Raw genomic sequence first — 15,882 nt, 5'->3', positions numbered from 1 at the left:
ACTGTCTAGGGATTTGCCTTAATTCCCCACTAGTGATTCTAGATTCCCCAGGTAACGCACCAGTGAGCCAGGAACACAGAGATACATACGTCACTTAATACAATACAGTGACTACCCCATGTGCCAATAGTGTCTGCAGCACCTCAATATAATAGTCTTTGATGTTTCCACACTTATAAGGTCTCACTTTGTCACAGCGTCCCACAGGACGAGAAAGAAATTAACCCCTTCCCCTCCGCCAGATAGCAATACAAGGTAAGAGGGGAAACTGAGTCACACCTATTTTTTCCATAAAACTAGATCAGACTTTTCATGGTTCTCCATAGGGGAAATGTGAGGTAGGTGAGTGTTATCGTCGTTCCCATTCATGACTGGGGAAACTGAGGCACAGCAATGCAACCACTTGCCCAAAGGCACATAAATCAATAGCAACAGTGAGCTTAGAACTCAGAAAGCCCCATGCCCGTATCACCTTCTCTGACCACTAGGATTTTTAAACTCCGGCATGCTGGCTCACCTGCACTGTCACAAATAGATGTATAACCCCCCCCCTTGTGAAACGAGCTGCCTGTGCATGTACAGTCCTCAGCGCAACGGAAAACAGTTGGGCGCTCTAGATAGGGCCATAATAATAATAATTAACAATAACAGGAAATGTCTGATCTTAGAAAGAAAGGGAGAGAGTTTAACACACCTTGAGTACATTGGTTTTATTGCTTGACCTCCATCCCTGCCTGGATAGCTCAGTCAGAAGAGTAACAAACTTTTAATCTGAGGGTCCAGGATTCCTGTCACAGTTCCAGCTGTAGTGAAGCACCCCTCTCCACCTGGTTACCTCCTTTGATGGCAATCCGATTACAGGTTTTGATGGGCAGGTCTGGGTTCTTTTGGATCCCGCCACTCACTCAGCAGGGTGAATCTTTTTCCTTTTTTGCTATGAAATTATTTGGCAGTGCCTCCACCCCCATCGCTCCTTCCTGGCAGGGTCATCAGGGCAGCTTGGGCGGAAAATTCTACCTACAGAGGAATCCCCACTTACTTGTCAGATAGTTGGAGACTTCCAAGAAATAACACAACACCTAAAAATATATTCAACACAATAATTATATTAAACAGGCAACAAATACAACATAACAGGGTGAAACACTATTTTTAGGGTCACCGGTGCCCACACTGAAAATACCCGTGACTTGATGTAACAAGTGTAAAATTAGTGTCCCGTTGGTACGCGTACTTTGCTGCGGCCCTTGATGACCCATAAAATTCCCTCCAGTCGTTTAGCAGTGTGGCTGACTGGGTTCAGTACAGCCCAAAAGACCCACAAGTGGGAGGAGGTGGCGAATCCCTCCACAGGTGTAATAAGCAGCCGGTTATAAAATCCTCAAACCCTCACTCCCTGGCTTGAGGACACAGTTCAGGGAGTAGGGGGTCCCCAAAATAAATTCCCTGACTAACTAACTAAAAGCTGGTGCACTCACAAACTCCATGAATGATCTTCAGGTTTGAAGATGACGCTGGATGATTCCAGGGGCTGCGGTCCGCTGTCAGGGATCCTCCTTAGGCAGGAATCAGACTGCGTTGGTCCCAGGATCTCCCTTCACCACAAAGGGGTGCAGGGCTCAAGGTGTAAGTTATACAACTACCCTAACATCCAAACTGTAGCCTCCTAGCCCAGCCTCCAGTCACACTCTCCGCAGGCAGCTTCCCTGGACTAGCAGCGCTGACCATGTGGGGACTGGTCTCACCAGGGGAGCTGGAGGTGAACCCAGCCTGGCTGGGGAAATTTCTCCCCAAACGTAACAATTGGGAATCATCCATGGGGAAGGAAAACCCAGCTGAGGGATCTGTGGTCGGGTCCCTAGAGGCCAGTTCTCAGGGGGAACCCTGCATGCAGGCCTGGGACTCACTAGCTCCCCACACAGCCAGTCCTGCCCTGGCCCCTGGCTGGCTCCAGCCTCTCCAAAAAGCTTCTCCCCTTTTCTGAACTCCCTGGGAGGGGCATCTCACTCCCTAGTGGTTGCCGGGTAGACTCTGAGTTTGCCTTGGCTCCTCCTCCCTGAGCTGCCAGCAGACAGAGCTCCAGGAATCTAGGTCATCTCCTTGGGGGTTACAGTAGCTTTTGGGGTCACACTTGATGATCTAATAGTCCCTTCTGGCCTTAAGCTCTATGAAAGATGTCTGGAAATGAGTCCCAGCTGGCGAGTCGGCTCCATGAAGATCATTCCTCTCTGCATATATATAGCCAGCTTGGCCACTCCTGATCCCATGGATGGGGTGTGATGAGGTTCAGGTCAGGACAGTAAAGGCAACCTTCACTCTCCTCAGGGCCTTCCCTAGGGCTCTCTTGAAGTCCCTGTTCCTCAGGGTATAGATGACAGGGTTCAGCAGCGGGATGATAATGGCATAGAAGACCGACACCACCTTGTCCATGTCGGAGGCCCGGCCAGATCCAGGACGAATGTACATGAATATGACCGTGCCGTAGAAGATGGTGACGACGGTGAGGTGGCTGGCACATGTGGCGAATGCTTTGTGTCTCCCCGTGGCTGACGGGATACGGCAGATGGCGGAGACAATCAGGGTGTAGGAGGTGAGAGTCAGGAGGAAGGAACTGAGCACCACCACCGCCGAGACCAGGAAGACCAAGATGTCGGCCATGTGGGTATCACCGGTTGACAGCCTCAGCAGGGGCCCTGTGTCACAGAAGAAGTGGTTGATTCGGTTGGTGCCACAGAAGGGCAGCTGCGAGATGAAGGCTGTGGGAAGGAAGGGGGTAAGGAAGCCACTCACCCAGGAGGCGAGGGCGAGCCGGGCACAGGCTCGGCCATTCATGAGCACCGGGTAGCGCAGCGGGTGGCAGATGGCCAGGTACTGGTCGTAAGCCATGGTAGCCAGGAGGAAGAACTCTGTGGAGCCGAAGAAGAAGAAGAAGTACATCTGGGCGATGCAGGCGCGGAAGGAGATGGCACGATGGCCATGCTGGAGATCTCCCAGCAGCCGGGGCACCGTGACCGAGGTGTAGCACATCTCCAGCAGGGAGAAGTTGCTGAGAAAGAAATACATGGGGGTGCGCAGGCCAGCCTCCAGCTGGGAGAGGGCGATGATCACCGCATTGCCAAGCAGCGTGACGAGGTAGATGGCCAGGAAGATGGCAAAGGAGAGGAGCCAAAGCTGGCGCAGGAGAGGGAAGCCCAGCAGGATGAACTCAGTGACAGACGTTCGATTCTCCATGCTCGTATAGGCCAAGGGTGTTACCTTCAGAGGAACAGCAGCTGTGAGAGAAGGAGGAGGAATGGGATGGGGGCTAAGGGCAAGAGGCAAGCAGAGAGAGAATTCAGGGGACAGCAGGCACAGAGATCAGAGAAGGGCTGGTGCCTCTCTCTGTGTCTCTGCTGTGACCAAACCGAGGGCTATATTCTCTCCCTTGCAGGATACAAGATGCTCCTAGTATCTTATTTGCATCCTGCAAGGGGAGAAAAGGGATCTTTGATGCCTTCTGTTCAGTTTTGGGCACCTTGATACCATAAGATGGTATCTGAAGTGGAGGGCCCTGGAGACAGAGATATGGGCAGAGCAAGGTGAAATGTGAAATGTTTTCAGAGGAATAGTTTATTTGATGAAATATGCAGTTTTGAAGCTACCAAAACTATTCACGAATTCAGGTTGAATTTCAGCAAAAAGTTTTAGCCAGAAAAAAAAAGATTGTTTTTAAAAAGTTGAAACATTTAGTTTTGACATTTTTGAAACAAAACATTCTGGCTTTTCATTTCAAAAAGGCATTTTGTTTCACATATTTAGTTACATTTATTTTTATTTTATTTTTTCCAAAAAAACCACAAATCCACCTGCAAATGGTACAAAACAAAAGATCATGACAAAAATTCCAGATTGACCTGAAACAATTTTTTTTTTGATTTTTCATTTCAGCCATCAAACTGAAAAAGTAATTATTAGCTCAGCTATAGTTATGAGGAAATATTAGCAGAGTTAAGCATGAAGAGAGGGCTTAGTAAAGGGCTGAACTGAGAATCTGATAGAATCATTGAGTCAGATCCTGAGCTGAGGTGCAACTATTGGTGCAGCTATTACCTCCAGTGGAGCTACAGCCAATTGACACCAGCTGGGGACATAGTCCATAGACACATCCAGGATGGTGAGGAATTGTTTAGGATGCTCCAAGGATGATACATACCTAGGGATGATGGGCTGAATCTGATAAAAGGAAAATGTAGGCAGAAGATGAGGGACATTTCCTGATATCCTGGCCAGCCAGCCTGTGTAACACAGAAGCCCTGGGAGTCACATCTCTTGAATCATTTAAAACTAACTGCACAGTTCACTACAGGGAGCAAACTAAGGATATGTCCACATTGCAGTTGGACACCTGGGGCTGGCCCATGCCAGCTGACTCTGGTTTACGGGGCTCAGGCTAATGGGCTGTGTAGCCAGGTGAACACCCCCACTCCAGCCCTGAAGGGGTTGGATAAGCCCTGCAGAGGGCTGGGGCTGCAGAAGGGAGAAAACCTTGGTCTGATTGGGGAAACAACCGCAGCTGGGCCATGCCCCAATCAGGCCCCAGCTGGCCTGTATAAAGAGGCTGGGAGCCAGGAGCCTCTCTCTGTTTGTAGAGGGAGGTGGATCTTGTTGCAGGGAGCTAGAGGCAGGGTACCTGAGTGGAGCAGGGCTGGGGAAAGGCTGGGGAGCTCCAGTCTGGAAAGCCCCTGGCTGCAGCCTAGCAGAAGGCCAATGGGTATTGGGGCTGCAGGGGGCAGCAGGTCCAAACCCTCCTTGCCAGTGATGAGTGGCTTATACTGCAGTCTGCCTCAGGAATGGGGGCTAGTTGGTGACTGACAGTAGCCCATGACTGAGGCAAGGCAGGGATAGAGGGTTGGGGTTTCCCCTGGTAGGGAGACCCTGAGATTGTGGGGGTATTGCCAGGGGGCAGTGACCAAAGACAAAGGTCACTGGGTTGGACACAGGGGGCCAAGTGGCAGCAGGACCCTGGCCTGCAGAGGATGCTCTGGAGGCTGGATGAGCTAATTCCCTGAGACAACCAGCAGGAGGTGCTGCAGGGGTGAGTCCCACATTGCTACAGGCTGTTTCATTGCAGTGTAGAGGTGCAGGCTCAAGCTGGACCCAGGCTCTAAGACCCTATGAGGTTGGAAGGTCCCAGAGCTTGGGCTGCAGCCTGAGTCCATATGTCTGCATCACAATGAGAAAACCCCTTAACCTGACTCAGCAGCCATAGGCCAGCCTGCCCCAGGCGTCACAGAATATCAGGGTTGGAAGGGACCTCAGGGGGTCCAACCCCCTGCTCAAAGCAGGACCAATCCCCAAACAGATTTTTACCCCAGTTCCCTAAATGGTCCCCTCAAGGATTGAACTCACAACCCTAGGTTTAGCAGGGCAATGCTCAAACCACTGAGCTATCCCCCCCCCCCCAGTGTAGACATACCCTATGGGCTGGAGGGGACCTACTGATTTTTTTCATCCCTAGTTTCTACGAGGAGCAAATAGTTACCCAGATGCATTTTCTCCTGCGGTACCAACAGCAATAATCAGAAACTTTCAGAGGAAACGTTTTCCCGAGCCCTAGAGAAAGACAAGGTACTCATACATCTGAGTCCCCAGGCCAGCATCCTTTATTGGGTTGGAGGATGGATGAAGGATGTATATGGGAGCTGCTTAAGTTCCTAGCTTCTTCTGCTGTCTCTGCAATCAGTTGAGTGATAAACTCAAGGGGTTCAGTCTATTTAGCGTAACAAAAAGGATAAGGGATGACTTGATTACAGTCTATAGGTATCTGCCTGGGGAATAAACATTTGATAATGATCTCTTCAATTTAGCAGACAAAGCAAACGTCCAATGGTTAGAAATTGAAGCTAGACAAATTCAGATTGACAATAAGGCATAAATTTTTAACAATGAGGGTAATTAACCATTGGAACAATTTACCAAGGGTTGTTGTGGATTCTCCATCACTGGCAATTTATAAATCAAGACTGGATATTTTTCTAGATAATATGCTCTAGTTCAAAGAGGAATTATTCTGGGGAAGTTCTATGGCCTGTGTTGTACAGGAGGTCAGACTAGATGATCATAATGGATCCTTCTGGCCTTGGAATCTATTAATATTGAGATACTAGAACTTCCCTATTGTTCAACGGGGACTAAGGCCAATCCTGTGAGATGCTGAGCATTCTCAAAACCTCCTGCAGAGAGTTGAAGGCACTCAGCACCACATAGCTACGTACATGGAACTGGGAGGGAGAAGCCCAGGTTGCAGAGGGAAGAGTTTGGAGGAGACACCAGAGAATTAGTCTGTGTGCACATGGCTGGAATCCTATCTGTAGTTGCAGCATTTCTGTAAATAGTTCTCTTAATAAACGGCTAGATTAATTTTAATAACATTGTCTTCTCATGTTATTACTCAACACCAACTAACCAATATGCTTGTACAAAAAGAATAATCAAAGTTTAGGTTTGCTTAAAGAGGAGAGGAATGAGATGGGGACATGACATGGGATATATAATAATGAATGATCTAGAGAAGGTTGCTCAGGCATTGCTGTTCACCTCCTCTCACAATAGCTCCAATGAAGTGAATGGTGTTTATATGATGCTGAAACTTGGAGACTTATTAAGATCTTACTGTCTAAACTCCAGAAGTTTCCATAAACAGCTGTCTTAGAAAAAACCCTCAATATCAGATGGGCAGAAATTATCACAAACCAAGAATTATGGAGAAGGACAAAACAGAAACTGATAGCACAGGAAATTATGGAAGGAAAATGGAGATGGCTAAGACATACATGGAGGAAAGACCCAAATAACATAACAAAGCAGGCATTAGACTGGAACCCCCAGGGCAAGAGGCGACCAGGTAGACCAAGGATAACATGGACATGCACAATGAAGCAGAACTGAAAGCTACCAAAAGCTAAGACTGCAGCAGGAGACTGGCAAAGATGGAAGGATGTTGAGGGCCATGAGAGAGAGAGGAATGAATGGGAGTGCATTAATTTACATCACCTGAGAATTTCATGTGAGAATTTTAAACACTGGGCCAGATTTTTCAAAACTTCTCAGCCCTAACAGCTCCAACTGATCTCAACGGGATTTAGGGACAGTTTTCCAATGGTATTTAGGCTACTAAAGATGCACTTGGGTGCCTAGCAGGATTTTCAAAGGTGCTTAAGCAGGTTGGGCACCAAATTTTCACTCTTGACTCTTACACGGAAAAATTTGCAAATAAATGTCTCATGTGGATCAAAAGTTAGGGTGGGAATTGGGGGCAGGTGAGAAGAAGATTGCAATGGAGTTCCAAACTCAGCCTTAACTATAGAATCACCGCTGCACTGCCATAATTCATGAACAAAGCTCCATGCCTAATTGCAAGACCATCACTCTTACATGAAGATGCAACCACTGCAAACATAGATAGTCCATACAATACCTGCCAAGCTTCCCCCTGTCCACTAAGAAAGGGATCACTCCAAAATCATGTTCTTCAGCAGGTCACGTTCTTCTGGAGGGAGGAAAGATGCTCGCTGATGTCTGGTTTTGCTACAACCAGCAGCCAGGTGCTTCAAGGGGGAATATTTAGTGGGGTCCTCGGACCTGAGCGAGCTGCTGGATGGGCATCCCCACACCCACAAACAGAACCGAGGGACCCTTGTGGGGTCCCATCTGCAGACACCGCACCAGATGAGCCAAAGGAGACAGCAGCTGTTGCACTAAAGTCTCTGTTAGAAGCTGCTCTGCCTTTAACTCCATCCAGGGACCTTGGGGACCCTTCTTTGCTGCTTGTGTGACAGAGCCCCAAAACAATTATCTTCTTGTTGACTAATTGGAAGGTAGCACTTGCTCTGCCATATCAAGGGATTATTTTAAAGGCTGGGCATGGTAGCTTAGGGATCAGTGCAATGTGGGGAGACGAGGAATAAAGTTACTTTCCTTTCCAAAATATTTTCATCCCCTAAAATATTTATTCCCTCAGTAAAAGCATCCTGGAAACTGATAGCTGTCTCCAAAAAATCTCTATTCAGCCACTGAAATGTTTCCATGGATTTTCTTCTCCCATTTCCCTCCAATTGAACCTTTTATGGTTCAGCAACTGGACCTGGCATTACCCTGGATTACACCCATTGCACCTTCAGTGGCTTCCCTGGGTCAGGGCAAAAATCAGCACTAATCTTAGAGTTTCATCTTGCTGCCCCTCACTGCAGAGTCTGTGCACCATCCATGGAAAATTAACAGTGACAGCGAAGTCCCTGGTAGACTTCATGGAGTCTCTGGCACGTCTTCCTTTTTAGGATTAATAACTCTGCCTGGGATAGGATTTTTGCTTTTGACTATGTCATGGGGAAGATCTCAGGATTAATTGTACTTGAATACTAGCTACTTGTATGGCCTCATCACCTCTGCATCTGAGCACTTCATGATCTTTCATGTATTTGCCCTCACAACACACCTGTCAGGTAGGGCAGTGCTGTTATTCCCATTGTACAGGTGGGGAAGTGAGGCACACAGAGACTAAAGGCCAGATCTTCAAAGGTATTAAGACACCTATTTCAATAGGAGTTAGGCACCTAAATACCTTTGACAATCTGGACCTACGTGACTTGCCCAAGGTGCACACAGGAAATCAGTGAATTGAACCTGGGTCTTCCACATCCAGTGCTAGGATCCCAATGGACCATCCTGCTGGCTCTCATCTTAGACTTCTACCAGCCCATCTTTCCTCTTCTCTGTAGAATTAAGGGGTGCATCCAAGTGCTTTGTAACTAGCTAAGGCAACCTACCATGTGTCATTGTGTCCTGGAGGAGAAGTACACGTGCAACTTCCAGGCCCAAGTCCTGTGTAGCACTGAGCTTTCTAAGTGGCCCCCAAAAAAATCCATACTAGAGAAGAGTTCATTTTAAAGGGGAAGAATTACAAATTATATCAGACACATATCTTTCTTTAATCCTATTGGAAGAGCAGATGATGAGCTCTCTGCTAGGTTAGCACCTCTATCCAGAGAGTGTAAACACCAGGATGGAGGTGAGGACCCTGGAGAAAGAGGGGCAGGTACCCAGCACTGCTCTCTAGGTTCTGTTGGGAAGGAACAATTGGAAGCCATTCAGTCTACTTATACTATATCACACAGACAGGGTAACAGTAGCTGGTGGAGCACTGCTTTCTAAAGTCACAGAGAGCTTCAGAGAAGGGTTGCTAGGAATGGGACCAGGGGAATGGAGGGCCTATTTTAACTGAAGAGGAGATTAAAAGAGTTTGGCTTGTTTAGCCTCGCAAAAAGAAGACTGAAGGGGGGAGCTGACTGACAGGAAAGTGGTTTTAGACAAAGCAAAAACAAATTTATTAATTACAAAAGGTAGACTTTACGTGATTATAAGGGATATCAAACAGATCAAAGCAGATTACCCAGCAAATAAACAAAAATGCAAACTAAGCTTAATATACTAAATAGATTGGATCTGAATAGCAGATCCTCACCCTAAGTGATGATACAAGCAGGCTGCAAATTCTTAAGGGCCAGCTGCACTTCCTTACAGCTTGGAATGCCCAGATGTTCCATTTACAGGCCAAAAATCCCTTTAGCCTGGGTCCAGCACTTCCCCCAGTTCAGTCTTTGTTCCTCAGGTATTTTCAGGAGTCTTCTTGGGTGGGGAGTCAATGAAGAACCAAGATGATGTCACTCCCCTGCCTTAAATAGCTTTTGCATAGGGCGGGAACCCTTTGTTTTAAAGCTTGGTTCCCACGCCAGGCAGTGGAAAAATACTGACATCCCAAGATGGAGTCCAGCATCAGGTGACCTGGTCACATGTCCCTGAAGTGTCACAGCAGCCATTACTTGGAGGCTGTCCGTAGCACCCTTAGGAAGGCTCACAAGGTGGGAGATAAGCTTCTCCTAAGGCCTATTGTTTCTTCCTAATGGCTTATTAATTTGAATGGGCCCTTCCCAGCCAGCCATCTAGACTGAGAGCATTTTGCCTAGTGGGCATTACCCAGATGTAACTACATGTGAGATACAGAATAATTATTAATAACTTTAGATACAGAAATGATACATGCATACAGATAGGATAATCATATTCATCAAATCAACCTTTCCAATGACATCTCACATGCCTCATCTTGCATAAAATACATCATAATTATGATATAATCATATTATACTAATATCACTATGAAGAATATAGGGTGCAGTGTCACAAAGGACTAACTAGGGTGCAGAGGAGGATTACAGTCAGCGATTTCCAAGTCAACAAAAGCCAGCCAAGGGTCCACAAGAATTCAGGACAGTGTCACCAACTCTTGAGATATTATCATGTATCTTGCAATAGCTCATGTTTTTTCTTCAAGCCCCAGCTCTTGGACTCACAAGACTGGCTAAGACTCACAGCTTCCATTCAATATAAAATGCCAGTTTCTACCACTGGTGGTGACAGAAGAAAGCTTACAAATGCAAAGCCAGGGAACCTTGCAGGCTCGGTAACCAGCAGGTGAATAACAATCCCAAATTTATGCTTTTTTAAAATCTCAAGACTTTTCACTTGATCTCTGGATTGGGGTGGAGGGGCAACTCATAATTTCTGAACATGCAGGATTGGCAACACTGTCAGAACAACTTTATTTCAGTTCATCAAAGCATCACACTGCTCATACTCACTCTACTGTTCTCCAACATCAGTACTTTCCTGTTAGTAACAGTATGACTGAGCAATTAGCGATAGTACCCATTTGCAAAAAGGCCCTTTAAAAGTGTAAAATAGCATAACAAGACCCAATGGCTGGAAGTTAAAGCTAGAGAGATGCATGCTGAATATAAGGCATGCAGGGAGGTTGATTAACCATTGAAACAAATTCCCAGTGTAATTGGTGGATTCTCCATCTCTTGGAATCCTCTAATCAAGCCTTTCTGGAAGATTTGTATTAGCCAATTACAAGTTGTTGGGCTCAATACAAAGGTAACTGGGTGAAATTTAATGGCCTGTGTGACTCAGGAAGTGAAACTAAAGGATCTAATTTTCCCTTCTAGCCTTAAACTTTATGAATCTCTGAAATCTATGACAGAATAGTCCAGAGTCATCACCTATGACAAGCTCATATTAATGGTCTTCACATCTATGAATCTGTGAAATCTAAGAACGTCAAACACAGTGATGCTCAGTCTGGCCAGGAGACTCTGCTCCTCACAGAAGGGCCAAACTGACGTCATTTTGTATTTCCCTGAACACAAAATAGGCTGAAGATGTTTTTTCCTTCTAATATGTTAAGTCACATTTGCTGTTTAGCAAATGCCTTCTGTGCCCAAACTGTAGTGGTTAGCAGCTCCTCCTTATGAGACCAAATGACTGTATGTGGGGCTGTGCGTTCCCTTCCCCCCAGTAATTCCCACCCCCTTTCTCTATCGAGGTCATTAAGGAAATATCTTCCCACAGATCTTCCTTCTCAGGGAGTCCTTTACCTCCCTGTTCCTCAGGCTGTAGATCAGGGGGTTCAGCATGGGGATGACAATGGTGTAGAACACTGAGATGACCTTGTCCTCGTCCATTGAGTCCCCCGCTCTGGGCTTGATGTACATGAAGAAGACTGTGCCATAAAAGAGAAAGATGGCCATGAAGTGGGAGGCACAGGTGGACAGGGCCTTCCGGCGGCCCTTTGCTGAGCTCATCCTCCCAACGGTGACCAGGATGTAGCCGTAGGATACCAGGATGATGGTCAAGGTGGTCATGGTTGCCAGGGCGGAGAAGATGTAGAGAATTCCCTTGGCCGTGGTGGTGTCACTGCAGACAAGCTGCAGCAGAGGGGGGATATCACAGAAATAGTCATTGATGTGGTTGGGGCCGCAGAAGGGCAGCCGGAAGACATTGCTGGTCTGCACGGCTGAGTTGGCTATGCTGAGGGTGTAGGCCACAGTCACCAGCCGTATGCACATCCCCCTGGACATGAGAGTGTGGTAGAGAAGGGGGCGGCAGATGGCCACAAACCGGTCATAGGCCATGGTGGCCAGGAGCAGGCACTCGGCTGTGCCATGGAGTAAAAAGAAAGCCATCTGTGCCATGCAGCCAGTGTAGGAGATGGACTTGTCGATGGCGAGGAAATCAGCCAGCAGCCGGGGGGTGACCACGGAGGAGTAGCAGACGTCGACGAAGGAGAGCGTGCTGAGGAAGAAGTACATGGGGGTGTGGAGGTGGGGGTCAGCGTGGATCAAGGCCATCATGCCCAGGTTTCCCATCAGTGTCACGGTGTAAATCAGCAGGAAGGACCCGAAGAGCAGCCCCTGCAGGTCTGTACGGTTTGTGAGGCCAAGCAGGATGAAATGGGTCACAGCGGTGCCATTGCCTCCAGCAGCCATCGCCTTGGGGTGCTTCACCTGCCGAGGGGAGCGGACATTAGACACCTTTCAGTGAGACACAGTCAGGGCCGGCTCTAACTTTTTTGCCGCCCCAAGCAAAAAAGAAGCGTGCCGCCCTGCTGTACCCCCCCCCGTGAGCGCCGTGCTGCCGAAACCCCTGACCCTGAGCACCACGCCCCCCGAAGCCCCGCCCCCGAATGCCATGGTGCACGAAGCCCCGCCCCTCCAAGCTCTGCGCCAGCCCCCGCCCCCTGAGCACCACGCCGCCCGAAGCCCTGCCCCTGAGTACAACGCTGCCTGAAACCCTGCCCCCCGAGCGCCATGCTGCCCGAAGCCACGCCCCCTCCAAGCGCCGTGCTGCGCCCCCACCCCCTCCAAGTGCCGCGCTGCCCCAAGCCCCCACCCCTCCTCTGAGCGCCATGCCAAGCCCCCGCCCCCCAGCGCCGTACCAAGCCCCCGCCCTCCCGAGTGCCGCACTGCCCAAAGCCCCGCCCCCGAGTGCCACACCGCCCAGAGCCCCGCCCCCCCCGAGCGCCCCACCGCCAAAACAAAAAAACCCCTCCAGTGCTGCCCCGACGAACCAAAACAAAAAAACAAAACTCGATCGCCGCCCTGCCCCAAGGTGCCACCCCAAGCACGTGCTTGGTCGGCTGGTGCCTGGAGCCGGCCCGGACACAGTACACGGTTAGTGCTGGAGTCCCAGCTCCCGTGCCCACAGAACAGGCACGACACGGGCAGCGGGAGGTGTGCTGATCACCTCACCACTCATTCTCAGACACACCCTGCCAATGTACCTTCACCTTGAGGTAAGAGGCAAGGGTCGGTTCAGTCTCTGGCCCATCCCATGCTTGGCCTGCCAATCACCATTGCTAGCAGGAAGCCAACTGGAGTCAGTTCTGACTGAGACTGTCGAGGTGAGAACACTTGGCAAACTAGGGACTTTGTTCCAAACTTTTTCACTAGGAGAGTGGTGAAGCACTGGAATGGGTTACCTAGGGAGGTGGTGGAATCTCCTTCCTTAGAGGTTTTTAAGGTCAGGCTTGACAAACCCTGGCCAGGATGATTTAGTTGGTGTTAGTCCTGCTTTGAGCAGAGGGTTGGACTAGATGACCTCCTGAGGTCCTTTCCAACCTTGATAGTCTATGATTCTATTATTCTATGGCCAGAGCCCTTTGCAGTCAGTTAAAAAGCCTCATATGGACTGCAATCAATAATTATCATTATTCTGTATTTGCATTGTGGCAGGGCTATGCCAGCCGCTGTACCAATACAAAATAAAAAAAAGACAGTCTTTTGCCTCAAAACGCTTCCACTGGGCCTTGGATTAGGCCACTGGAGCTCACCAGTGTCACCCAGGAACCAAATTCAGGCTCAGGCATTTGGTGCCCAGCACACTGACTGGGGAAGACTTAACTGCATTCATGAATGGTTCTTATGTTTGGTTGAGCAGGACATCTCAGTGGAGTTAATTTACTTGGAAGTGCATAACTGTGTCCCATTGCCCATCGATACCCACCCATCCTAAAGAAAGCAGGCAGGAAGGAAGGTTTTAGAGTGACCAGATAGCAAATGTGAAAAATCGGGACAGGGGGTGGGGGGTAATAGGGGCCCATATAAAAAAAGCCCCAAATATCAGGGCTGTCCCTATAAAATCGAGACATCTGGTCACCCTAGAAGGTTGGTCCAGTGGCACTAGCTTGGGATCGAAAAAATTCAGCTTCAAGTCCCTGCTCTACCACAGATTCCTTGTGTGAGTCAATTAAAGCTATATTCTCAAGGTGCTTAAGTGCCTAACTCCAGAGTTAGATGTGTAGGGGCTCTTGAGGTACGTAAACACCTTTAGAAATCTGGCCCATAGCTTTTGCCTCAGTTCCCCCTCTGCCACAGAGGGGATTGTGAATACAGCTGGGTGACATTCTTCAACAAAATCTTCTTGCAGTGAAAAACGCAGATTCAGGATGACCGAAACATTTTGCAAATTTGTGGCAAATTTGCCAAATTGTTTCAGTCGAGGAAAAACCCAACAAAACAAAATCCCCCCCAAATCATAATTTTTTTTTATTTTTTTCAATTAAAACCAAATTTCCCATCATTCTGAAATTTCCATCAACTTCATTTAAATTTTCAAGAAAAAAAATTAAAATGCTTGGAATTGAAACAAAATATTTCATTTGACCCACGACAATTTTTTCCAACTTTTTAATTTGCTGAAAAAAGATTTAAATTCTTTTTCGGGGACAATCCAAAACAATTATTTTGTTTCTGAACTCCCAGCAAACTGAAAAATCAGTTATTCATCCAGCTCTAGTTGTGAGGGTAAATATATTAATGATTGTGAGGTACTCAGATACTGGGGTCATGCAGGCCACATAAGTGCCATAGATAGGTGCAGTAACCAATACCTGTGACTGATACAGAATTTTATACTCAACCAGACTACAGATTATTCTCTGAGTTGATTCCCAGCTCCCCTGGTTGTCGTCACCAAGGCACAAGGCAAATCTACAAAGGAGAGGATGCTTGTGATATCCAAGCAGCTAAAGACCCACCTTGCAGTAGAAACTCCCGCACTTCTTGTTCCTGGACAGATGTCTGAAGACCAGCTTGACCTGTGGAGATGCTGGGACTTTTCATCACTCACCTAAGGAGCTTCATATCGGGGCTAGATGAGCCCCCAGGATTCTCCTCCCAAGTACACAATACAGTCAGTCACCTCAGTCAAAGAGCTAGAGACTCCCTGGTCTTGCACCTTATGTCATCACTTACCCCGGTGAAAAGCTAGGATGAAATACTGCCATATCACAATGGCAGCTCTTTGCACACACTTTGTGCTGATGGTGAGTGATGCACAAGGTTCAGAGGCAGTTGAGAAGGAGGCTCAGAGCTGCTCAGCGGCAAGGCGAGTGGCACAGCTTGGCAATTTGTATCCTTCAAAATTATCCCCTCATGTATCGCGCCATCCATCCCCAAAGGAGCCCCCCACACTTCAGAAGTTTTCTGTATGTGTGCACACACTGGGGAAAAGCACTGGTTAATAAGAACTGCCGTACCAGGTCAGACCTGTGATCCATCTAGCCAAGTCTCCTGTCTCCAACAGTGGTTGTTACCAGAAAATTCAGAGGAAGGTGCAAGAAACCCCAAAGCAGGCAGATTTTGAATGATCCTCCATGAAGTCTCAACCTTACCCCTAATAGTCTGATCTGCTTAATCCACAAAGCATGAGACTTAATCTCCCTTCCCTATCTCCCCTAGCCTTAACTATCTGGATATCCTTGTTACTCATATAAACTTCCAGTCCCTCTTTGAATCTTGCTAAATTCTTGGCCTCTACAACATCCAATAGCAGTGAGTTCCATGGGCTAATTATGTGTTGTGTGGGGAAAATATTTGCTTTTGTCCTTTTTGAATGTGTCACCTCTTCATTTCATTGAATGGCCCTTTGTTCTGGTGTTACTGCTGACACAGACTAGCCCCTGGGCAACCCCAAATGGCTCAAGGTTCTGGGGAAGGGGATCCA

General features: G+C 47.9%; 2 protein-coding genes across 2 annotated transcripts; both read right to left on the bottom strand.

Annotated features, from left to right (window-relative positions):
* Positions 1–2,286: 2,286 nt before the first annotated feature.
* On the bottom strand, positions 2,287–3,231 carry LOC123369090 (olfactory receptor 11L1-like). Its single transcript, XM_045014453.1, has one exon. It carries the CDS (start codon positions 3,229–3,231, stop codon positions 2,287–2,289), a length of 945 nt encoding a protein of 314 aa, XP_044870388.1.
* An 8,195-nt stretch (positions 3,232–11,426) lies between these two features.
* LOC123370272 (olfactory receptor 5B21-like) lies at positions 11,427–12,365 on the bottom strand. Its single transcript, XM_045016651.1, has one exon. It carries the CDS (start codon positions 12,363–12,365, stop codon positions 11,427–11,429), a length of 939 nt encoding a protein of 312 aa, XP_044872586.1.
* Between the last annotated feature and the right edge of the window lie 3,517 nt (positions 12,366–15,882).

Source organism: Mauremys mutica, chromosome 4, assembly GCF_020497125.1.
Source record: "Mauremys mutica isolate MM-2020 ecotype Southern chromosome 4, ASM2049712v1, whole genome shotgun sequence".
NCBI classification, from domain to species: Eukaryota; Metazoa; Chordata; order Testudines; family Geoemydidae; genus Mauremys; species Mauremys mutica.
This window is presented reverse-complemented; position numbering and strand designations above follow the sequence as displayed.